Source organism: Ammospiza nelsoni, chromosome 6 (assembly GCF_027579445.1).
Source record: "Ammospiza nelsoni isolate bAmmNel1 chromosome 6, bAmmNel1.pri, whole genome shotgun sequence".
Classification (NCBI taxonomy): Eukaryota; Metazoa; Chordata; class Aves; order Passeriformes; family Passerellidae; genus Ammospiza; species Ammospiza nelsoni.
In genome coordinates, this window is record NC_080638.1 from 59,718,803 (window position 1) to 59,743,355 (window position 24,553).

The window sequence follows — 24,553 nt, forward strand, 5'->3', positions numbered from 1 at the left end:
CTGAAAGCAGAGAGAGGTGGGACATTACCCCCTGCCACAAGAGCCCACCAGCAACCCCCTCAGTACCCCCAAAGAGTGACCACCAACCCCTTCCCTTCCCTTTTCCCTTCCCTTCCCTTCCCATCACTGCCAGCTCCATCCAGGCTCATCCTGGCACAGAGGATGCTCTTCCTGGGAGTGATCCCTGTGCTGGCACAAAGTCCCTAAGCAGATCTTTGCCACTTGCCTTCCACTTTGGGTTTGACCTCTGCAACTCTCTCTGCAAACTTCTTCTTGAAGTAGAGGGACTGCAGCCTTTGCTGATAATGGTTTATCCTGGAAAACAAGGAGGAGGAGGAGCAGGCTGAGCTTTGCTTGCTCCAGGCAGAGCTCTGTTGCTCCACTGCTCACAGCTGTGCTCACAAAGCATGCTTGAGCCAGGGTGATTAAAAAACAATGACCTCTTTTCTCCCTGAAACTGTGCTGGAATGGGAAAAAATGACAACTGAAGGTACAGCTGTCCTGGGGTGGCTCCCTGTGGGCTTTTGAGTACATGCTTGAGCCTATCCTCTTAACTCAGCAGGTTCAACAAGTGCATCTTTACACCCCACTGCTATGAACAAACAGTTCTTTCACAATCACTCCTGAGCAAAGGTGCTGATGAGGTCTGGGCTCCCTGTGGCTTTGTGATGAGCTGCAGCTGGAGAGAGGCTCACCTATGACCAGAACTAATGAAACTGGACGTCCAGATCATCAGAATGATGGACTGGGCTGGAAAGGCCCTTTCCTGGGCAAGTCAGTGATGGCTGTGCTCGTGTCAGTTGTGTTTATGCTAACCAAGATCTCACTGGTATGCACATGGCAGTCTGATTGGAGTCACCAGGACCAAGGACTCACGGGAGACATGCTCACACACAGAGGCATGAACTGCACTGTTGTACTAATCAGAGGTGACAAAGACATCACACTCAGTTACAGACCACAAGGCAAAATTAAAAATCAAGGAAAACATTTGCATCAGCACATTGTGCTTTCCAAGGGATGAAGGCATGGGAGCAACACTTGGGTGAGAGCCTGTGAAGAAGAAAGGTGACCTGTGATAGAAAAGCTAATTCTGAGTGTCAGTGAGCCCTGAGGGCTCAGGTCTGAGCTGCACAGCTCCATCCTGCCTGCCTGTGACACTCAGCAAGCACACAGCCCATCCTCGGTGCACTGCTCAGGGAGGATGGAAGCATTTCTATTTTTGATCTCCCAGTGCAATCTCCAATTGTAAAACTCACTGACCTTGCCAACAAGTGACTGGCTTGAAGTTCAACTAAGAAATTCAAAGAGCTCAGTGCAATTCAAATAAGAAGCTTCAAGATTTTAACCCAGAACCTCTAGAGGATGTGCATGCAATAGATAAAGCTATTCATCCCTGAAGACTCCTAAGTCTTAAATGATTGCTACCAGGAGCAGGAAGAAATGACATTTCCTTTCAGTTTTATATAGTCTCAGGAGCCCTGGAGATGAGTCAGTCCTGAGGTGACAAGTGGGACTCATCTACACAGCAGGACAAAATGTACATCCATCAGGCTTGAATATTCATTAGGATGAAAGGGAAAGGAGCACTGTGTTATCATTCTAACAGCACTTCCCACCTGGGCCACAATGAATCATAGAATGGTTTGGGCTGGAAGGGACTGAAAGATCATTTATTTGCAACCCCTCTGCCCTGTAGGGACACCTTCCACCTGACCAGGTTAGATCACAGAATCTCAGAATCATCAAGGTTGAAAGAGACTTTCAGGATTATCCAGTCCAACCATCAACCCAGAACCACCAAAAAAATCCATCTCCCCATCCCTCTCCCCTGCTCTGTCCAGCTGCTGCTTGTATGGGAACACAATCCTGATTTTAGGACCAGAGCATCACAAATAATCCTTATAATTTGCAGCACCTTGCTTGCCCTCCTGTCTCCTTGGTCCACTCATTTCTTGATGTGAAAAACAGTAAGAAGGGCTTATTTCCCAAGCAGCCTCCATGGAACAGCCACCTCCTGACCAACCCATGCAGCCAGTGGCCAAAATGTGTCCCCGAGGCATCAACCTGCTCATTTCCAATGGCCAAAATGCGTCCCCTGAGTGTTCCAGGTTGCAAGGGAAGATGTTTTCTACTACCATCTGTATGGCACTTGTCTTTTGTCAGTGGGCAGTTTGCCTTATCTCTCTCTTTGAGTGACCACAATCACTCCTCCCTCGGGAGGGGACATTGCTGATAACAGCTATTGAATGTCACTGCATGGCTGATAAGAACTACAGCATCCCATTGGGAGATGCTCCGCCCAGGGGGAGGAGCCAAGCATTCCTACCTGGATATAATCTGGAGATCCTGGAATACCAGCACGGCTTCTCCACTGGATTCCCCAGAGGAACAGCAGCTGCCTCTCCTTCCACTGGATCTTCAGAGGATAACTACACCTTTTCTACAGGATCCCTGCTCCAACAGAACCACCCCTGACACTACAGGAGGGCTGCAGCCACAACTGGACTGCTGCCAACAGCCTGACCAACAGGGTGTCAGGCTGTGTTCTGACTTTCAGTGCTGTTCTAGTGTACTGCATTGTTTTATTTTATCCTTTACTTTTTTCTTCCCTATTAAAGAACTGTTATTTCCTGCTCCCATATTTTTTTGCCTGAGAGCCCCTTAATTTAAAATCTATAGCAATTCGGAGGGGTGGGGAGGGTTTACATTCTCCGTGTCAAGGGAGGCTCCTGCCTTCCTCAGCAGACTCCTGTCTTTCCAAACCAAGACACTGAGGCACCAACCTGCTCATTCCCAATGGCCAGAATGTGTCCCCTGAGGCACCAACCTGCTCATTTCCAATGTGTCCCCTGAGGCACCAACCTGCTCATTTCGAAGAGGAACCGGTCAGCCTTGGCCATGCGGTCCAGCTCGTGCTTGTGCTCTTCCAGCAGGTCAATGTCTCCCTTTTCAGGAACAAACTTCAGGAGCTGAAAAGGAAAAAGCGCAGCAGTGTATATGAGACCCATGTACACATTTTCAGGAGCTAAAAAGTGATTTATTTCCTCCAGTCTAACACCTTTTCAGCATGTACAGGCAGTGACCCCAAGGCACCTGTGAAATAAGTGTTATTGCTGTCCCTGTGACCTTCCTCACGTTACTCCATCACGTCAGTGTCTCTCCTGCCTCTGCCCTGCCATCACTCAGCTTTTACAACAAATGAATTAACTCTGCTCCAAGGAGGTTTCAACATCAGCTCTGCCAGAGGAGGTGTCAGTCAGGGACTCCCATTTGCTGCAACTCTACTTATTAGCAGATGGAAATTTTGTGAAATGAATCCTCCCACATCTTTGCTCAAAGTGCAATTACCAGCTCAGCTTTAAGGACAGGTGACTAATATGCCTCCAAAGGGATTCAGAGGGAGTGAAAATGGGATTCCCCTTTTGAGGACTGCAAAAACATTGTCAAACCTTTCAAAAATAAACCACTACGGAGCACAAACTTCAAGCTGCAGCCACAAAAAGGTGAAATGGCCTCACCTTAAGGTTCCAGGGTAGACCCAAGTACAGGAATGGCACACGGGGGCCATGCTGCTCCCAGCAGTGATGCCACAACCAAGCTGCTTTCCCGCCCACCTGGGTGCCTTTTCAACATGTGGCTGGTAAAAAATCTAGGGTCCAGCACAAGCTGTGCTTTTGGTCCCAAGCACTTTGCACAGCATTGTCCCAGCATGAGGCAGCCACAGAGGAGCAGGAGACACTCTGCCCACCTGTTCCAGCATGTCTTTTGGGAGGTCCTCCTGCTCGTCCATCGTCAAAATCGCTCGCTTGATCTCGTCATTGGAGAGTTTCAGCCTGGGAGGTGGAGGGAAAGGAGAGTTATTCCCAGCCCAGCAGTCAGGGAGAGATTCCTTACACACCTATGCAGCAGCAGCATCACAAACAGCTCTATCCGGCATGATATGAAGGAGGATGTGTGAGAAATGTGGTAGGATCATGCTCTGCCAAGGCTCAGCACAGCCCCGGCCCTGCTGTAAACAGGGGGTCAAACCCCCCAAACCAACTCCCTCTCCCCACACTGCCATTCCCTATTTCCCTGTTTAACAGTACTTTATGTAAGGATTGTAAGCAGTACATTAAACATATAACTTTCAGATGTAACTCCTGCCCATAGCAATGCTGCTCCTGCAGTTCCAGCACCCCAAAGGCCACAGGGCCACTGAGGTTACATTCCCACAGGGAAGAGAGCCCAGCCCAGGCTCAGGAGTGCAGCTCAGCACTGCTCCTGAACCCACTGCCACAACCCTTAAGGACAATCTGGCCAATTTCCACTCCTGTTCTTGGATTCAAGCATTGTCTCTCCCATTTTTCCTCACCACCTTTGGCTGGAGTCTTCCTCTAGGAAAAAATTAGAAAGAAATGCAAAATTTGGGCAAGCGGATGTTCAGCATCCCAGGAAACCCATCAGTTTGGTTTTCTTTGGAAGGGTAGGGATTCAATGCTCTTGGAAGTGTAAGATATTGGAAAACAGCCTCTACTCCACCTTTTTCTTCTTCTCCTTCACCTAACAGGAATTGAAGATGCAGCCTCAAATTGGAGATTTCCAAAACCACAGACCACTGTGTCACAGCAAGCAGCACCAGGCTGGCCTTTCCTGGCAGGGATCTTTCTGCCAGCAGCCCACACTGAGCTGAGGCAACAGAGAGATGGAGAGACGCCCTCAGCTCCTCCTGGGCTTCAGCAGCCATTAATTACACTTTAATTTGACTGCAAGGAACCGCTCCCTGCAAGGACTTTGATTGCAAAACCACACATATTTTTCTTATTCTTTGCGTTGTGGTCTATAAAATAATCTAAATTAAATAAAGGGAAAGCCCAGAAACTCCTGCAACTCCATTTACATCCTCTCTCTCTCTCTCTCATGGCGTGCAGTCATGGTTAAAGCCATTGCAACAGACCCAGCTTAAAAAATGTAATTCCCTGTACCTGCATGCAGGGAAAAACCAAAGAGTTGAAAAGACCTGTTTGAGGAACCCCATGTATCAGTGATCAGTGCTGCCAAGTGATGCTGGAACACTGGATGTAGCTCAAAGGAATGAGTTGAAAGCAGAAACACACCCTAGAGCAGGACATGAGACCTTGGAAGTCAACCTGATCAGCAGCTCAAACAGAAGATGGGGAGCTGACTTGATCACTCTGAGTAATTAAACAAGGAGGGGTTTTTCACCCCCACATCTCTGCAGGGAGCAGACTGAGACTGTGGAGTTGGCTTCTGGAAGCTAAAGCTGATACAGGAAGGGTTCTGGTCTCTAAGGTCAGGGTAGCAAGAGCTTGGTTTGGCTTGGGATATTTTGCTCAAGACTGGAAGTGAAGGATTAGCTTTATTGAGACAGGTGCATCTTACAGACCTGGCAAGTAAATCTTCATTCCTTATGAGCCCATGTTTCTCATCTTGCACTCCTCTCTGACCTCCTCCTCAAGGGAGCACCCCAGAGAGGGGCTGGTAATTAAGGAGTGAATTAAAATCTACCTCAAAGATTGCACTGAGCAGAGGCCAAGACAATTGCTGGGGTCATCATACAAGGAACAAATCCAGAATCCTTGGAAAATATCCCCTCTGCTGCTTGCAGTGACAAGCAGCCACATCCTGGGGTCACCCTACTGTCCCCTACAATGGAATTGGCCAGGATGGGACATGATCTGAGGTGGGATGTGAAACTGCAGGAGAACTTTTACACCCAAGCAGAAACAGGAATGCTCAGACCACCAACACCAGTCTCCACCCTGATGGAAAGCAGACATTGGCTGGATCTGGGTATTTGGGGAGGCACAAATGCTCCTGGGAGAAGGGGGTGCTTAGGCAGCTACTCCCCATCCACAGCAAACACCTAAAAAGCACAGAAAAGTACCATGATATCTCCAGGAGGGCGGGGGAAGACGAGGGTGACTTTTTAAGCCCTTGCTCATTGAAAGCACAGTCAACAATAAAAATGCATTTAAAAAGAAAGAGGTCGGACAAAAAAAAAAAAACAACCAAACTTTTCTCAGGAATCATCACAATCCAGTGCCAAGAACAAGAGCCTGCTCTCTGCATCAGCAGAGAGCAAGAAGAAAACAGCTTCTCAGACAATTTGATGGGAAAGGGGCCAGTGAAAGCTAGAAGCTTATCTATAACCACAATAATTATCATTGTTGGCAGCAGCTGTCGAAGGCGAGCCGTCTGAGAGGAACGGGGTCACAGGACTTGCTGTCACAGGGATTTAGAGGCAGCAGCCTGGCAATGAGAGGTGACAGCTCACCAGCCCAGGCTGCTTTTGTCAGACCCCGTGGAGGATGTAATAAGTGTGAAGGGGAAAAACAAATTCTGCCAGGAAAGGGACGCGCCCCTCCTGAAAAGCCACATTGATTTGAGGGGGGAAAAAAATGCTGGGAGAGGGGAATCAAATGAGCCATTCACAGCAGGAAAAGGATGGAGAGAGGGGTGGGTTTGTATCTGGCAGAAAGCAGGGCTAAAAATACACACCCATGCACAGGGAGCAAAAGCAAGGACGTGGTGGGTTCACAGAGGGAGACACGGTGAGGCACTGACATCAGCAAAGCCTTCTCCAAAGAACAGGAGGAAAAAGCAAGTGTTAAAAATGTTCTTGTGCTGCATTACAAGCTGGAGGAAAATCCAGTGATCTCACTGCGCAGTAATTTCTCCCAAAGCAAGGCAAACAGGCAAAAAAATAAATCTACAGAGAGAGATAAAGTATCTCAGTGGCTGTAATCTTTCCATGCTGCGAGCCAGACAATGCCTGGTGAGCTCACAAATGTCTGGGCTAAAGCAGGGGCCAAGCCTGCAGCTCCTTTCACATGTGAAAGTCTGCTCAGCCCCACGGTGGCCATGCAAGGTGGGACAGCAGCAGCCCAGCTGCCAGACCAGTCCCTTTGGAACATTTGGGACCAGGCATCCACTGCTCTGCCCAGCTTTGGGATGGCAGCTGCAGAAGGGTTTGCCCAGTGATACACAGAGAGTGCTGGAGATGCAGGAGCTGGACCTGAGAATGCTAAAAGGATGCTTGGGCTTTATCCCTACACCATCTCTGAGACACCTAGCATCAAACCACCCAAAGGGATTTTGGGGAGAGAAGCTCACTTGTGGTCCTGGGGGTACCATGGGATGAACTCCAAAGCACTTCCAAAGCAGCATCGGGGGCAAGTCATTGCAGCTTCAAAGCCACACATCCCTGCATGAGGATGGCCCTGGGAAAAGCCACATAGAGGCCTGAGGACCACTTTGCAGGGCAAGTCTGGTCCTGCTTCTCCCCTAGGAACTGGCCCACAGGGAAAGGCAGGCAGGCAGCACCCTCCATCCTGCCCTTTTTGTGGGATTAGTTACTGGCAATTTATTTCCAGCCACTGCTTTCTTGGAAGATGCCTTTGAAGCTGAGTGCTTGGGTCTCTCCCCTTCCCACTGAAGGACCTATTTGTGTGCTTAGCTTCCAAATATACACTTAAACCTCTGGCTGAATCACACCTAAACCCACTCCACGCTCAGCCTACCGATGCCAGGAGCAGCTCAGCCCCAAATCCCCAAGTTTTACTTGCTAATAGCTGCCTGCCACAGACACACTCATTTGCCTGCTTTAAACTCTCCTTTCATCATCATCCTTTTTTATTTGGACTGCTAGGAAGCACAAAAATCCCCAGAAGCAGCCCAGGGCAGAGCCAGCCAAAACCAGGGCAGCTTTACCCCCAAATGCTGAGGCAGTCTCACTGCCCACAGGCTGCCAGCCACCTCTGGGAAAAGCACCAGGGGCTGAGGTACCCACCCAGATGGGTTTTGTTTTGCAGGCATCAGCCTCTCCAAGCTTTGCAGGGAAGGAAATCAGCTGGGCTGCCCAGACAAGGCACCATCTCCACTTGGAAGAACCGGACAGAACCCACAGGCTGGGAAAATACTGAATTCAGCTGCAAAGCCAACCTGCCAGCCATGCTGCTGCATCCTGGACAGTCCTGGGTGGCACAGAAGCTCTGTGCCTCCAGACAGCAGAGTGAATATTTTTAAATTTTACTGATGGTAGGTTTATTTTTTGCTGTGTGAGTCAGAAACAAATGGCATTTTCTGCTGCTCTTTGGGTGTTTTTTCACAAGTAGCTACACTGACAGCTCATCCTTTTCAGACCACCACAACCTGGTTTCCCTTTTCTCAGGAAATTCAGTCTTATTGGTGTAGTTTATCTTGCCAAAGCGATTTTTATAATTTTGGCAGCCATTTAGAGATCAGATTAAATTGCTGGTAGCAGTGTTAAGCCTGCCTGGTGAGGAGTGTGAGGGAGGCTGTCAGACCAGCAGGGCAGCTGTAGGAGGGGAACAACCCCTTCCCAAAATTCAGATGTGGGCAGCAAGGTCCTGCCTGAATTACTGCTGCTCCTGCTGACACCCAGCACTTCCCCAGCCCAGACAGACCCTCTCCAACCGCCAGCAAAGAGCAAACAAAACCCAGGCTGAGAAAGATAAGAGGTGAAATCAACCCCCTTCCACCTCCTGTGAAAGCTCACTGGGTGTCCCAGCTATCCCAGCTCCCTGAGGGCTTTCCAGGGACACCAAATGGCCACATACCCCCTTAATGGCACTGTCCCCCCTCCAGTCACCCCACCCTGAGGCTGTAAGGCTATAGCTGGGTTCAGGTGTCACTGCTCTCCTGCTGCACTGGCTCCTGTCATCAACCAGGGATGAGGAGCACACTCAGGGCAGCTCAGGGCAGGGTATTAAGCATCCCCCCACTGTCACAGACATGTTTTATGAAAAATCCTTTCTTTAGGATTTTTCCTCCTGAGAAGCTGAGAGGCCTCAGGAACAAAATGTAAACAATGATTATCTGCTGCTGTGGAATGCAACAGGTGCATCTGTGATTGGTCTCATGTGGTTGTTTCTAATTAATGGCCAATCACACTCAGCTGGCTCAGACTCTGTCTGAGACAGAAATTTTTGTTATAATTCCTTCTTTTCCTATTCTTAGCTGGCCTTCTAATGAAATCCTTTCTTCTATTCTTTTAGTATAGTTTTAATACAATATATTTCATAAAATAATAAATCAGCCTTCTGAAACATGGAGTCAGATCCTCGTCTCTTCCCTCATCCTTGGACCCCTGTGAACACCATCACACCCCACTCCACACAGCAAGGCTTGAACCATACCTGGAGAGGAGGATGTTGCAGTTCTGAGCTCTCCTGCCATCTATGACAGAAAGCTCCTTGACTTTGTGCCGGGAACTCAACGTGTCATCGATGGCATCTTCCTTCTATGAGAAAATAAGAAGAAAAAAAGCCTGGAGAAGAGCCATGGAGCAGCAAGGACATTTAGTACTCTCAGTGTGATACACAGTGGGCCCCATAAATCAGGAGTGGCACCACAGGTTATGGGTAAAACCCCTCGCCTGTGACTGAAACACAGAAAGTCATTTCATAAACCAGAGCTGGCTTTGAAGCCACTGGTTAGAAATGTAAATATTTTCTCAGACAGGGAAGATTTAAAAATCTGCAAACACAGGGGCGCTGCTGAATAAATAAAGGCTGGCTTTCTCAGCATACATACTTGTGATACTTCATTAAACCCTGGCATGGAGGATTTCACTATGGGCTGCTGCACACACTCAGCATCGCTCTTGTTCCTCACCCCTGCTCCAAACATCTGTGATCACCCTTCATGCATCAGCCCTCCTGAGCCAGCTAACTAATACATGCTGTCAGACTTGCAAAAGCAACCAGCAGCTTTTTCAGTGAAATCTTCCCAAAATAAGGGATTTGAAAGCAGGAATTGGTGTGGAATAAGCACCTGTATCTCCTAAGTGGCTTAAACACTTTACCTTCAGATGAGTAACAATGCTGTGGTTGTGGGCAAATGGGCAGATCTACACAACAGCAGCTTTGTAGGGCTGCCCAAGGAGTTCATGTTGCCCCAGGTTTTAATTTACCATATTGCATATTTTAGTGAGGTTAATCAATTAAAAGCTGGCTATTCAATCCTTCTGGAAGGAACACAATCTGGAGCTGCAAGGTCCTGAACGTTACAGATCCACACTAAAGGAGACCTGGCACATGGCCACTGCAAGGGCTGAGAGTGAGCTCTGAAATTACAATTCTTTTACTCATTTTCTTGTTTCAACGAAGAAAACATGCAGATATGAGAAGTGGGAAGAGAGGCAGGGGATGGAACACCAGCCCCAAGTCACCCAGCACCAGCTGCCCCTCTCATGTGCCTTGTAAGCTCTGACCAAGCAGAGAGCTTCCACCTGTGGGTTTATTTCCATCTTCTGAAAACAAATACTGCTCAGGGTTAGGGTTAGGAGTTAGGAGCTTCTCTGTGGAGTTAAAAATCCAACTCCTGTACTCAGACATTGGTTTCACCTCAGGCCAGACAGCAGAGAGGGTGGGTTCTGCCTTACCAGCCTCCCCAGCAGCAACTTTCAAGCTGCTCCTTCTGGTGATCTTTGCACCTCTCTGATTCAACCCCGTTTGTCACACATGAACCCCCCTCAGAAGCAGCCACGTGTCCCCATGTCCCTGTCCCAAGCCCCACATCACACTCCTGCAGGTGCTCACTTACCTGTCTGGAGCTACCATTCACAAAGAAGTCCTACAGCCATAGCAGAAGCATGGAAAAAGGCAGCAAAAACACATGCAGTTCAGTGATCTCAGCAAAACCAGAGGGAACTGAAGCACAGCAAAGGGAAATGTGCAATATGAGGGAGGTTTGGCAGCATGGGGGTGCCAGTGCCAAAATAGGGGGGGATGCAGGTGAAAATGTGGGTTATGGGATGTGCAAGAGGGCAGAGCTGATGAAGAGGAGGCATTTGGAGGTCCCAGTGCTAAAATAGGGGAGATGCAGGTGAAAATGTGGGTTATGGGATGTGCAGGAGGGCAGAGCTGATGAAGAGGAGGCTCCATGAAGGGATGAGGCCGAGGCACGTTGTGCACAGGGGTGAGGAGGGGACATGGGATGAGGTGGGAGGATGCTGGCCAAGCCCTGCTACTGGCCCAAAGGCACAGCACTGCTCAGCCTGCCGTGCCTGGAGGAAAATTGCTGGTTCCTGCACATCTGAGGGACTGAAATGCCAATGTGAGTGCCAGGAAAAACAGGGCTTGTGAGTGGAAATGAGGAGAGGCGCATCCCGCAGCAAATCTGGCCGCAGCAGAACTTCACCAGTGGCCACAGCAACATGCTTCCCCTCGAGTTCTCATCCTCCTCCTCCTCCTCCCTGCTTCTGCAGGGCTCAGCAGCCTGGCCCCAATGCCCACCAGCAGCATGTCCCTCCCCAGCAGGCTGGAAGCAGGTGCAGTAGAGCTGGCACCACACACATGTGCACACACACACACAGTTTTCCTTCCCCATCCCCTTGGCTGAGCTCTGCTGATCAAGAATCTTGTGGCTTAAAGGATCAGTGTTTCACTAATCAATCTCTACCCAGCAGTCTCATCTGTGGGACAGGCACAAAGCACACCCACAAGCTGCAGTGGGTATCTTTATTTTCATTTAAATGGTCCCTGATTAGAAGCTCTTCCTTCCATTTCAGCCCTCAGACCTGCCCCACGATGCTCAGACTTGCTCCAGGCTGCTGGACAGGGAGGACATGGTGGCTTTCTCTGCTCCAGGAAAGGGAGAGCTCCTCATGCATTAAGGTAGAGAAAAGGTTCACTACAAAAAGGCCTCAAACCAGACTCATCCCTGCCCCTGTCCCTCACAGGAACTGTGATCCAGCCCCTGCTGCAGGATGGTGTAAGGAGGAGCAGCTTTAAATGTGCTGCCACCATCCCCACAAACAATTCCCAGCCCTGCTGTCCCTGGCCCCTGCACAGGTCACTCTCCCTTGCACAGAGGAGCTGGAGCCTTTCCTTCCTTCATCCTTTTTTGGGAGATGAATTCTTTCCCAGCTCACTGCTAAGCCCCTGCTTCAACAACACATATTTTTTTCCACTTGGCCCTGACTCTTTTACATCACTCACTGCTGCAGGACCTGCCAGAACTGCCCTGGCTGTGTCACTGCTGCTTATCAACATCACTCCCAGCCTCTGCCCCCAGGAAGACTCTCAAGACATCCCTGACAGAGGCACAAACCCTTGTGTAGTTTAAGCCCTGATGGTCCTGGACTTGCCTTTCTCCATCACTACATGCACACCCTGCTGCCAGTTCTCATGCCACAGCCAAAAACTCCTGTTGGATTTTCTGTAAATGTTGATATTCTGTACAGCTGCAGGGCTCAGACCTTCTCTGGGGACAGGGACATCTGCAGAGCCTCAGCTGGGAAGCTACAGGCTCTCCTAGCAGCTTCATGAGGCAGGGATGAGCCCCAGGAAGCCCAGAGGGTTCCTGTCCTCCCCACATGGAAAGGGCCCTTCCCAAAAGCTGCAGAGCTCAGCTAATAGCCTGCATTTACATCCCAGCCTGTGATGTGGGAAAAAACATTTAAAGAGATGCTTAAAATTAAGTACATGGTTAAAGCCTCGGGTGTGTGCAGCAATTTGGGATTCCCAGGCACTCTGGCAGCAAAACCAGACAAATGCCAGCACAGGCAGCCCCACAGCAGCCACCCTGGGGGGGTCAGAGAGCTCTGTGCACTGCACACACCTCTGCCTGCTGGGGCAGGGCCACAGGGATGCAGTCCTTGACCAGGCATTTTCAGAGCCCTGCTTTGTCTGGGGGCATGGGCACAGGCAGCCCCTGATGCCCCATGTCCTGGGGATGTTGTGATCCAGGACAAGGGAGAGGCATCACCACTGAGCAAGTGGCTTCAGACAGGGAACAGGCAGGGAGAACCCTGCTCCTCCCTTGCTTCTTCGTGACAGAAACCAAGTTTTGCTAGAGCTTGGAAATGCTGGGAGTTGTGAAACCATTATTATGAGTTCACTGTGCCTCAGGGACAGGCTGTTCACTGCCCCAGCCCCCCTCCATGTACACAGAGCCCTGTGGTTTGCATGTGTGACAGAACCACAGAATGGCTGGGGCTGAAGGGACTTTAAAGATCCTCTAGTGCAACCATTCTAGGGCAGGGAACATTCCACTCAACCAGCCCAGAATATCTCCACTTCTCCTGATCTCATGGAGCACATCTAGCCCCATATCCTGCTGCTGGCTGCAGAGCCATGGCCCCCTCTCCATCCTGGGACTAACACTGGGAGCACCCTGGGGAGTCCCAGCTGGACAAACACATCCCTCACGTGTCCCATGGCTCCACTCACACACAATGACCACAAGGAGCTTGTGCATCACATCCCCAAGGGCAGCTCCAGCCCCCAGATGTGTCCCATGGCTCCACTGTCACACAATGACCACAAGGAACTTGTGCACAACGTCCCCAAGGGCAGCTCCAGCCCCAGCAGCATCTCACAGGTGGGATTTTGCCTTGTCTTTCCCATCTGCCTTTCAGATGCACTCACAGCATCTTCTGCCAGTCTCACCACAGCTCCTGGCTCCTCCATTCAGCTCCCTTCTGGTCCTCATCCCATGTCACAGCTCTCCTAGCACCATCTCCCTGCTCCTCCTGGCCCCAAACCTACCCAGCCACTTCACCCAGCAGGACCTCAGCCAAGCCAAATTATTTTTAAATTCCTGCCTGGCAATAATCCTCATCACACCAGGTGACTCATGGGCTGGGGCCCGAGGGCAAACCATCCTGCTGACACTCAGGTTTCTATTCTTGCTCCTCTTCCATTTCCATCCCTTGTCCTCAGACATGCCCTCCAGTAGGAATGAGTCAAGCTCAAAAAATGCCAGGAGAAGGAGACATTGCTGTGGTCACCTCTTCCCAAAACACTGGGGCAGGCAGCACGTACTGCTGGTGGGTTACTCTTGATATTTGCCCTGCTCTAATCCACCCTGATCTTTCCTTCAATTAGCCTCTGGAACAGATTAAACTCTCACACTGCCTAATGAGCTTAATGGGTCTGGTCCACTCCTTCCTGGCACCATCCCTCTGGCTGGGCCTGGCACGAAGGAGACAAGCTGCTCTCTCCTCCCAGGAACACAGCCAGGTGTTCAGCACGTGAACATCCTTTTTATCCTTTTTCAGCCTCTCTCCTTGCTTTTTCTCCTGCCTTCTTGAAACACTTCTTCCCATTTTCACCCTGCCTGGGGTAAAATAAGTGTCTAATTTTCTTCATGTGCTTTGATGCCTTCCAAACTGGGCCTGCAGTGCTTGAGCAGGAGATTAAAAAGCAGAGAATTTTGCCTGCAATGACATTATTTTGGTTTGGGATATTTGTTCAAAGCTCACATTTTGCTCTTGGCTCACTACAAAAATAAAAAGAAGAGACCCACCCATGGTAGATGTGGGCAAAACTTAGTCCCTCTTGGCCAGAGAGGGATAGAAATTTTCCACCCAATACAGACACATGGAGAAGTTGCTGTTAACAGCAATCCAAAAATATTACCCAACTGTGGCCACATCTGGGGGTTATTTTCATAACATTCCCTGTCTCTTTTTTGTGTGTGTGTGTGTTTTTTTGGTGATCCATCTTCAGGGTGCACATGGTCAGGTGTGTGGAATCAGGCCCAGTGAGCCATGAACAGCTCAACACCAAGGCTCTGGTACATGGATGAGGGGACAAAGCAGATGGAGCTGATCTGGCCAACATGGCTTTGGTATGAAATAATGATAGGAGATGTGTTTTGGGACCACCAGTGAAACCACATGATCCCACAATGGTGGCACCTCACCCAGGTGTGCCCACCCTGGGCCAGCTGTTACCTGCTGTCTTTGGTAGGCTGAGAATGTCCTCTCCAGGTCCTCCAGGTCCAGGATTTTGAACACTTTTGTGTCATCTATGTTGGTCCACACGGTGCCTGCCAGCTTGTTCTGCAAGACAGCGGGAGCATTGCAGGTGGGGGTCCTCATCCACTGCCCTCACATCACCATCCAGCACCTCAGTGCCCAAAGTTTTGCCCGGCTTACCTCTGGAAGCTTGGACCAGTTGAAGGACTTGAGGGCGTTGGTTGGCTGAGGGATGCTCTTCTTCTTGAAGGCCATGCCCGGGGGTGCCCCAAGGGGAGGCATCAGCCCCCCGAGGGGTGGGGGGCCAGGGGGAGGGGGGGGACCACCGGGAGGAGGAGGTGGGGGAGGAGGTGGGGGACACCCCCCTGGGAGTGGGGGGGGCGGTGGAGGGGGCAGGAGGGAGCCGGGAGTTGGAGAAGGCGAAGGGCCCCCAGGTGCTCCTGGCGGCATGGGAGGTCCTCCAGGGCTGGCAGCACAGATTGCCCTCTGGGAGAGAGAGAGGGATGGGGACTGGTCATATGGAGGTGGGGACACCACCTAAAAAATACCCCCATGCTGATTTTTAATTAATTTGGTTAAATTTTCAGAAAAAACAAAGCATTCAAAGACTTCAACACTCCCGGCTCAATGCAGCTGAGAGGCAGAATCAGCCCATCACTAGGGATAGACACCTTGGTGGCTCTTCCAACAAGCTCTTTCTCAGTCCCCCCATGCAGCTGAGCCTCCTGGAATCACCCCACAGCACATGCAGGGGATTAGGGACTGGGCCCACAACAGGAGCAGGTTTCAGGTCTCACCCTGCTCATCTCATGGAGCTGTGCTGTCAGATCTGCCACCTGCTGCTTGACCTGCTTGTGCTCACTGGACTCCTTCTCCAGCTTCTCCTTCATCTTGTTCAGCGTCTGCATCATCTCCTCCTTCTCCTGGGCCTTGGCATCACACTCCCTCTCCTTCTTCTCCAGCTTCTGCTGCAGCTCTGTGTGCTCTGAAACAGCCCCAGGAGAGCACTTTGGGTGACAAACACTCCTTTTTGCCAACAGCAGCCCATGGGGGGCTAAACCCCACACTGCTCTGCAGAGAAGCTGCAGTTGGCAAAAAGGAGCCTGTGCTGTGCCTCAGTACCCCCTTTGGAGCCTCTCTATGAAAAAATATAATTTTCTTTGCCCATTTTTAATGTCAGCCCCATGGCATGACACTATCTCAGCCTTTCAATAAAGCCTGCAGATATATGTATAAATAAACATATGAATAAATGTATATGGTAACTGTTTAGCCAAGATTAGAGTTCACACTGTGTATTCCTCCACCACTCACCTTTTCTCATTTTTTCTGCTTGCTCTTTCCACTGTTTGACTTCATTTTCATTGACTAACCTAAAAGGAGAGGAGATGTAGCACGTGAGACAATCCTACTACAGCAAACAGGAGACCATCACCAGCAAGGGACACGACTGAGGAAGTGGAATTTAGGGCTCCAAACTAATAGCTCTGCTGTGTCTCCCCTCAGAGAGGGGAGATTTTTTTTTCTGATAGGAAGAGATTTACAGGGCAGAGGGCATAGAGAGAAATCAGAAAGCATATAAACAATTTTAATTACTACAAGCTCCATAGCTAATTGTCACTCTGTCACCATGGAACTTAAAAGGGACGTATAAAAGATATGTGAAATTGTGCTAAATGTGCATCTTCAAAACTCAATCGTTCAGAAGAATTCAAATGGGATTCAATTTGATGGAAGACAGAGGACACTGAGATCTCTAATATATAAAATTTATCAGAGAACACACAAAAACTCCTAAATCTCAAATATTACTTGCAAGTGCTGTCTAACAAAAGGGATGGGCTTCATTGCTAAGGTGGGGTGAAGCCAACAGCTCCAGGGATGCTGGCTCATGTCCAACCGAGGACAGCAACACCACTGTGTGATGTGTGACAGTGACCAGCAAGGAACAGTGACCCTTGAGCACTTACATTCGTACAACATTTTTAATGTTGAAGTTTTCCAGGGGAGTGGCATCAGGGTCCTGCCCTTTGTCACTCTGGATGACAATCTGCTGCACGATCCTGTCCAGCAGCAGCCAGTACTGGACGGTGTTGCCGCTTCTTTTATCTGCAGGGAAGGAAGGGGACAGACTGACGTAAGCACAGGGCAGGCTGTGACACTGCAGGGCAGGAGGGCTGTGCTGCCAAGCCCCCAGCAAGCCCTGGCTTTCCTGGCCTCTCCTGGGACTCACAAGGCATCTGGAGACAGTGATGCAGGATGGACATAAAGTGCGGGTACGCCTCGCTGTGCGTCAGCCTCTTCCTCGTCAGCTCAAACATCTGAGTTGCACTTTTGGTGTCAATGTGGACCTGTGGGCAGGAGACAGGCAGGGTCAGGCCACTGCAGCCACAACAGCATCTCCTGATCCCCGAGTCTCAGCTCCACACCCCATGAGTCACCCCCACCCCAAAACTGACAGACAAACTAACCCCAGTGCCCTGTGAGGGGCAAACAGAGCTGCTGGGCAGGCAAAGGACAAAAGGGCTAAAGCAGGCTCCACACAGATGTTGCAAAAGTGCAGAGCAACAGGAAAGACTTCCAAGCTCCACATTTTATCCAGAAGACCACTCTTTGTCCCTTTGACCACTCTTCTAAAACTAACTGTGACAGTGAGTGCCAGTGTCTGCATCAGCAGCATTCATACTCACCAGCTCAAATCTTTTGGCAAACTCCAGTTCATCTTCATTTCTAAGCATTTCAAAGAAATCTAAGTGCCTGAGGAAAGAAAGGGGGAAAAAAACTAAACCAGAAGAACCTGTTAAAAGCAGATATAAATGTGACAATGAGTTTGTCAGTGGACCAGACGCTGGGAGGGCTTGAAACACCAAGTGGACCTTCATCCCTGATCTCCTAATCACTACTGGATGTGCAAGGAGCCTTTTGGGATGAGAAGAGGTGGATGAGGGCTGACAGCATCCCCTGAACCCCTGATGGCACATCCTCCCCAACTCAACCCTACATTATAATGCAGCAAAACCCTGTTGGAATTTTTTTCTCCCTCTCTGGAGACAGCAAGGAATTTCTGTAAGAGGTGTGACTCTAGACCAACACCTGAAGGAAGGGCAGCAGACAAAAATCACAAATGTGCTGGGGGTCCCTACTCACCGGTCAAGGGTTGAATTTTCATGTTGCCTTAGTTTGTCAATGACTGGCTGGATGCCCAGCATGAGGAATTCATATCTCAGATGCAGTCTGAAATCCAGGCTTTCCTGCAAGGCACAGGTGTGGGCTCAGCACAGCAAGGTGCACACCCTCAGAAAGTTCACTGAAATAAAAAAACACCCCAAGCACACCCCAAGGCCTCCCTGGTGCTCACCACGCCTGCCCCCTGGCTCAGGACAGCGTTGATGAAGGACATGATGGCTGTCTTGAGGCTCACTTCATCTCGGTACCGGCCCGTGCTCTTGTCCAGGTCGTTGATCAGTGTCTGCCAAACACAAGGGGTCAGTTCAGTGCCCTGTGACAGCCCCAGTGCTGCCCAAACAGCCGGGGAACACGGGCAGGAACAGCTCCTGGTGATGCTCCATCAGCTGCTGGCCACCCCAGCACCCATCTGGGCCAGCACCAGCCCATCCAGCAATGCTGCAGCCTTGCAGAGCTCTGACCCCAGGGACCCTGCACAAACAAGCCTTTTATTTTGGTGGGTTTCACCTTAAATAACTGTTTCCTCCCTCTGTGCTTAGCTGCAGATCTCATCAGACACAGCTCTGGGGTAATTCTGGATTTTTCAACTTGCAAACAGCCATAACAAAACATTTGCAAGCTGCCACTCAGATATTCAGGAGGAGAAAGGGTCAGGAATGCTGAATTTCAGGGGCTGAGGGGTGAGTGGATACCCACTGTTATGGTTTGGAATGGAGGAAATCTAGGGAAGTGATGAAAAAATTTTCATTCCCAAGGAACAAAATTTAAAATAAAGGAACCGATTTAGAAATAAATAATAAAAATTTTTAGCTTTAAACAACTCATCTTGAAAACAATACCCCATAAATCAACATAACCCATCAACAAACTGTAAGAAAACCTGTAGAAGACAAGAGGGGCTTCATGATAACAGGGCTCCCCAAACAGCTGTTATCAGTGAAGAAATTAGAAACCACAAAAGAACTGGGTTTTTCCCTCTAATAAAAAATCTCCATAACATTAACAAAAAAAAAAAACCAAAACCAAAAAAACTTCTCTCCCTAAGTAAACTGAAAAAACCCCTATTTTAGAAATAATGAACTGACTAGAAATTGTAGGTTTTGTTTCTTTACATTATCAATAAGAAAAAAAAAAGGCTGTGAAGTGCTCTGAAGAGTTTATTTTAATTCCTACCACTTTTTTCCTTTTAATTACTTTCCCTTATTTCCTTTTAGTTTATTAATAAAATTTTTATACCCTTTAAAGTTTTAAACCTGCTGTACCTTTCACCTAATCCTACCTCACAACAAGAAGTAAACACACCAATAATTAACTGACACGAAACCCATCACACTCTTTAATCCATTAACAAAAAAAAAAAATCTCAAAATTAGTAAAAATCTGAAATTACCAATCCAAAACCAGCACACCCACCTACCTGAAAACGAGTCCTTTCACTGGCATATTTCTGGTAGTGCAGCATGGCCTCCAGTACCTTCTTGTGGCCACCGGGAACCAGGCACACGGCGCCCATGATTTCCAGCACTGCCACTTTTGTCTTAATATTCTCTGTGCTCAGACTCTGAGCAATGACATTGATGCTCTCCAGGTGGGCCAGGACGTGGGCCCTGCCCAGGGAGTTGTTCATTAGTGCTTTTATACATCCAATGAGCGAGGTATGTATTCGAGACTCTGCTGTCTCATAGTCCATGCTTTTGAGGAAGTTGAGGATACATGATAAGCCATCCAGGTCGATGAAGCGGGTCACAAACCTGCCAGAAAAGGGGGTTTTCACTTTATAATTATTTATAAATTCATTATTATTTCTTTATTTATTAATTTATGATTTGCCTTTTACCCCCAAACAATCTGTTGATGCACACCTAGAACCTTCCTGTATACTTGTTCATGGATATCAGAAAGCCTGAAGGATTCCCGTGGCCCAGACACAAATAAATTGATTTTTACACCATGGGGGTGTAAAAATCAATTTAATTGGTGCCTGGTTGCCTATGCTACCTGCACAAGGTTCCTCAGAGTGAGGATATTTCAAAGAGAACCAGCTAACCCAGCAACCAACACAAGTCTCGGGATGGAGGTTGGAAGTTTGCAGTCACTCTGCAAAAAACACCAACCTGAGTCTTGAGACAATTTTTGAGCTGGAAGAAGATCCCAAGCCCTGAAGTCACCTCCTCATCAGCTGCAGACACCTCAATGTCACCTCTCCTGCCTCACCACCTCACCATCCATACCCTTCTCCTTCCTCAGGCACACCTCCCCAATTTTAAGGGATTTCTGATTTTTTCGATGATTTACAACACCACTGAACAGAAAGCAGACAGCAAACACAGGGCAGTGCCCAGGCAGGTTCACCAGACCCACTGCACCCTGCTGAGGCATTTTAGGGCCCCCATGCCCAGTGCCACCCAGGCTGGGTGTCCTCTGCTTTGGCAAAAGGCTGGAAAGCAAACGAGCCAAGAACATCCCAACACTGGGATGATTTTAATTCAAAACAAGCCATGCTGATGGGCAGCAACAAAAGGAGTAATTGCAGGCTTGGGGGAAACTGCTTTCTCTGCTTCAAAGCTGCTCTTCATCCAGCCAAAGTCAACAGGAAAGTTGGTGTTCACTTCCCTGGGTGAAAAAGTGGCTCCAACAGGTAAAATTTCCTGCAGAGCCTGCTGCATCCCTCAAAAAACACTCAAACATCACTTTTAAGGATTTGATAAAGTTTCATGGCTGGCCACCATGAAACTTTATAAAATCCTTAAAAGGTCCCACAAGCACCCACAAGGTCCAGGTGTCACAGAAATCAGGTGCTCACCCCAGACCCTGGGAATTTCTTACCATCAACCGCAGGTGAAAAAGGGAAAGATATTTGCAAGCAATAGTAAATTTGTTTCTTCCATAACCAAAGCAAGTCAGGCATTTCCCAATGGAACATATTCCCATCAGAAGATGTCAACCTGAGGCACCTTAGGTGTTGCAAAAGTGTGCATGCAGACTCCAGAGAAAATGAAATTAGGAAAAGCTACAGACATTCAGAAAGCATCCCAGCCTTGATTTATCCTCCCATCAAAAATTGTTTTCAATTTCATAAAAGCCTGAAGATTCATGTGACTTTACTCCCTTATAAAGTGCAAGAGGAGCTGAAGTTGAAACAAAGGTCCTAACTGACCAATAAAAATTGTTGTTTTCTTGGAAAAAAAAATCTTCAAGGAATTTTTACATTCTGTTCAGTACAAAGGAAAATTTGGAAAAATAAAAAAGTTGCCTGATTTGCCTGAATAAACAGGGAGGTCCTGGTGGCTCTTGATCACTAAAAGGACCAAGAAAAAGGAACAAAATGACAAAATGTGACACAAAAAAAAGCAGTTGGTGAAACAAAAAAAAGGCAGTGCCTCAGAGTCCTCACCTCTCTCACCCTGTACAGCTCCCATTTATATTCCTATTTAACCCCTGCTCTGGCAGAGAACTCAAATCCAAAGAAGGAAAGGGAAAGGGAAAAGGGGAAGGGGAAAAGGGGAAGGGGAAAAGGGGAAGGAAAGGGAAAGGAAAAGGAAAGGGAAAGGAAAAGGAAAGGGAAAAGAAAAGGAAAGGGAATTGCCTCATTGGTTTTGTCCGCAGTGCAGTCTTCAAACTTTCAATTGTTTTATTTCTCTCCTCCTCATCTTCTTTTTCCAAGGCGATCAGGGATTTTCTCTGTGCAAGGAGGAAGGCAGAAATCAGAAGGGGAATCCCCCTGTGTGCCCAAGGAGTGGCAGTGGCAGTGCCCACCACCCACTGTGCCAAGCCATGGGGATCCTAAACCCACCCTGGAAGTCTGGAATCCTTATGGCAATCCCAGAACTTGGGAAAAGGAGCTGTGAGGAAAACCACTCCATGCTCTGCAAGGAGACAGCCTGGATGGGGACAGAGGGATGAAGGCACTGCCTCCAAGCCCCACACAATTTCTGCTCTGCACTGCTGTGGCCTCACCTTGAGTCCTGGGGGCAGTTTGGGGCACCACAATGTAAAAAAAAGACATCCAAAAAAGGCATTAGGCTATTGGAGATCATACAGAGGAAGCCATGGGGATGGTGAACAGCCAGCCCTGTCATTCCCAAGTCTCCCAGTGCAACCCAGCAGTGTGGATCTCAGCTGGGGACAGGGGCTGTGTGCAGAGGATGCATCTCCCACACTGGACTTTGCTCTCCAGCTGGGGCTGGGGCTGGGATTTGACTCCTGCACCAGGGCTGCCTGCTCCCTGGGCATGCATGAGGCACAGCTACAGCTAAAGCAGCTCCCTGAGTGGTTCCTGCAGCACCCAGCAGTGCTGGGCCCCCAGAGGTGTCAGGGTGAGCCCTGCCAGCCCTGGCTGAGGCTAATGCAAGGCAAAAAGGGACCCAGCAGATATGAGGAGCTGCGCTGACCCCTCCATTTAACCCAGCTCCTCTTCAGCAGCACGTCAGGGAGATCAAAGCCACCCTGCAGGCATCTGGCAGGCTTTGATCACAAGCTCTGCTCAGGCTCAGGGCCCTTTCTGGCTGGCAGCCCATGGCCAGCACTGGGTGTTCCTGCCTTCCCAGGGGGATCAGCACACTCCCTGCTGGCTCACAGCCCCTGCTCATCCCTCTGGGACTGCTCAAGGCCAGGCTGGATGGGGCTTGGAGCTACCTGGTCTGGTGGAAGGGGGGTGGAACTGGATGTCCTTTAAGGTCCCTTCCCACCCAAACCCCACCCATGGTTCTGTGGCTGCACAGAACACCCCAGGAGCTGTAGGAACATCTCCATTGTGCAGCTGTACCTGTCACCTAACAGGTGACACTGCCACCCAAACCCCAGCCATCCTTGGCTCTGTGGCTGCATAGAACACCCCAGGGGCTGCAGGAACACCTCCATTGTGCAGCTGTACCTGTTACAGGTGACACTGCCACCCAAACCCCACCCATGGTTCTGTGACTCACAGAACACCCAGGTTCAGCAGGAACATCTCCATTGTGCAGCTGTTGGTGTAACAGGTGACACTGCCACCCTCTGAGGCACAGTGCTGGCACTGTCCCCACCCTGCTGCTGCCCCACCTGGGGTTCAGAGTCACCAGGGATACTCACAGCAGCCATGGAATTCAGCTGATCAATGTAGAACTCTGGCCAGCTGGTGGCTCCTTTATTTTCTTCCTGGTCCTGGGTAGGGGATAAAAAAAAAGTGAAACAAAGCCAGATTAGTAAAAAAATAGTATTAACATTCCCTGCCCTTCATGACCAACCATTTCTGAAGCATCCCTGAGCTCTTGCATTATTTTATGTTAATATAAGTGTGACTTTCTATATTCTGAGCTTCCCTCTGACTCCAGCTATGCAAACATTACCTGATTTATTGAACTGCCATAAATACAATTACACCATCTGCTTGTGACCAAACACTGCCCCACTGATACTGCATCAGTCTTGTGATTATCAGCTTCAGGGAAACCAGACTGAAATTTTACATCCAAATCTCTCTTGTTTCAACTCTACAGTGCCCTTGAAGATTTGGCTGCACAGCCTTGAGTATGCTCACGGGGGAAAATGTTTACAAGCAATGAAGAATGTTTAAATGTGACATGATCTAGGCAGACCCATGACTTATCAACATATCAACAACCTAAGAGAGACTCCAGGCACAACAGTTCCTCTGGGGACTTCATAAGTCACTGGGAGGGAACATGCATCTGGCAATGTCACCTCTTAAAGGATGTCACCCCTGGGCCCATGATCTGTGACACTGAGTGATGCAGAGCCTCCTCTGGCCACCCTGGTCTACAATACCCTGCATCTGTCAGGGCTCAAGAGGGGTTTTCAGGTTCTACCTTGTTCTTGTAGGACATGACTAAAGAATCTCTGAGACCAGCTCAGGTAACTAATGCTGCACATTCCCAGGGGCTGCATGGAGTAAGCAGGCAGAATTTGAGGGAATACTTCATAATTAACCTTTTCATTCACTTTATTTTCTTAAAAAACATATATACCAAAAGAAGAAGAGGATTTCATAGCAGAAATGCCCACAGGTCTAGGCTGGAGTCAAAAAATTCTACACAGATCCCAAACATCTTGCATCATAACCATCTTCTGATCACAGCCTGACTGGCTGCATGGCTCTGCCCCTTCCCTAACTTTCAGAGCTGTTTGTAAACCTCATTTCACACCCCAAACACCTGTGATGGGGGAGCAGGACAGAAGCTCCTCTCTGCCCCCATCTCTGTGCTCACAAACAACTGTGGCTGCTTCAGTGAGCCTGAGGAGCAGAACCCCAAACATTCACTGTGCCTCAAGAGGCTTAGCTGGAAAACTTCTGTGCATCCAAACTTCCCAAGCTGCAGTGTGCCAAGATGAGGACAAGCAAAGTCAAGGACAGGTAATTTGGATGAGACTCAGTTTGCCCCTGGGCAGCACAGGAGTGCCTCCAGACCTGACCCTCCTTCGGCTGTGCCACAACTTTGAGAGCACCAAGAGGCCTGGAAAGCTCTGCCCTTTGCTTTAACACTTTCTCCTGACCCCACAGTCCCTCAGAGGTGCCAAGCAGCTGGGCTGAGGCTCAGGTCACCTATCTGCTCAGTGTCAATTCTGTCTGACACGGCCATCAGGGCTTTCAGCTCCTCACTGAGCCCTGGGCACTTGTGCCAACCCTCTCTGTGC

General features: G+C 49.2%; 1 protein-coding gene across 2 annotated transcripts in view; it reads right to left on the minus strand.

Moving 5' to 3' along the window:
* DAAM1 (dishevelled associated activator of morphogenesis 1) overlaps window positions 1-24,553 on the minus strand; it is a 94,945-nt gene that overhangs the window by 9,350 nt on the left and 61,042 nt on the right. Inside the window, exons 5-21 of one of the 2 annotated variants that reach the window (XM_059474315.1) lie at window positions 22,991-23,062; window positions 21,507-21,601; window positions 19,338-19,671; window positions 18,093-18,203; window positions 17,882-17,985; window positions 17,425-17,491; window positions 16,968-17,085; window positions 16,705-16,843; window positions 16,049-16,107; window positions 15,532-15,719; window positions 14,915-15,220; window positions 14,711-14,818; window positions 10,573-10,602; window positions 9,165-9,268; window positions 3,752-3,836; window positions 2,866-2,972; window positions 227-315 (exon numbers count right to left, since the gene is read on the minus strand). In XM_059474315.1, coding sequence (XP_059330298.1) covers window positions 227-315; window positions 2,866-2,972; window positions 3,752-3,836; window positions 9,165-9,268; window positions 10,573-10,602; window positions 14,711-14,818; window positions 14,915-15,220; window positions 15,532-15,719; window positions 16,049-16,107; window positions 16,705-16,843; window positions 16,968-17,085; window positions 17,425-17,491; window positions 17,882-17,985; window positions 18,093-18,203; window positions 19,338-19,671; window positions 21,507-21,601; window positions 22,991-23,062 — 2,116 coding nt within the window. The remainder of the gene's footprint in view (window positions 1-226; window positions 316-2,865; window positions 2,973-3,751; window positions 3,837-9,164; window positions 9,269-10,572; window positions 10,603-14,710; window positions 14,819-14,914; window positions 15,221-15,531; window positions 15,720-16,048; window positions 16,108-16,704; window positions 16,844-16,967; window positions 17,086-17,424; window positions 17,492-17,881; window positions 17,986-18,092; window positions 18,204-19,337; window positions 19,672-21,506; window positions 21,602-22,990; window positions 23,063-24,553) is intronic. The other variant, XM_059474317.1, reaches the window with a different exon arrangement.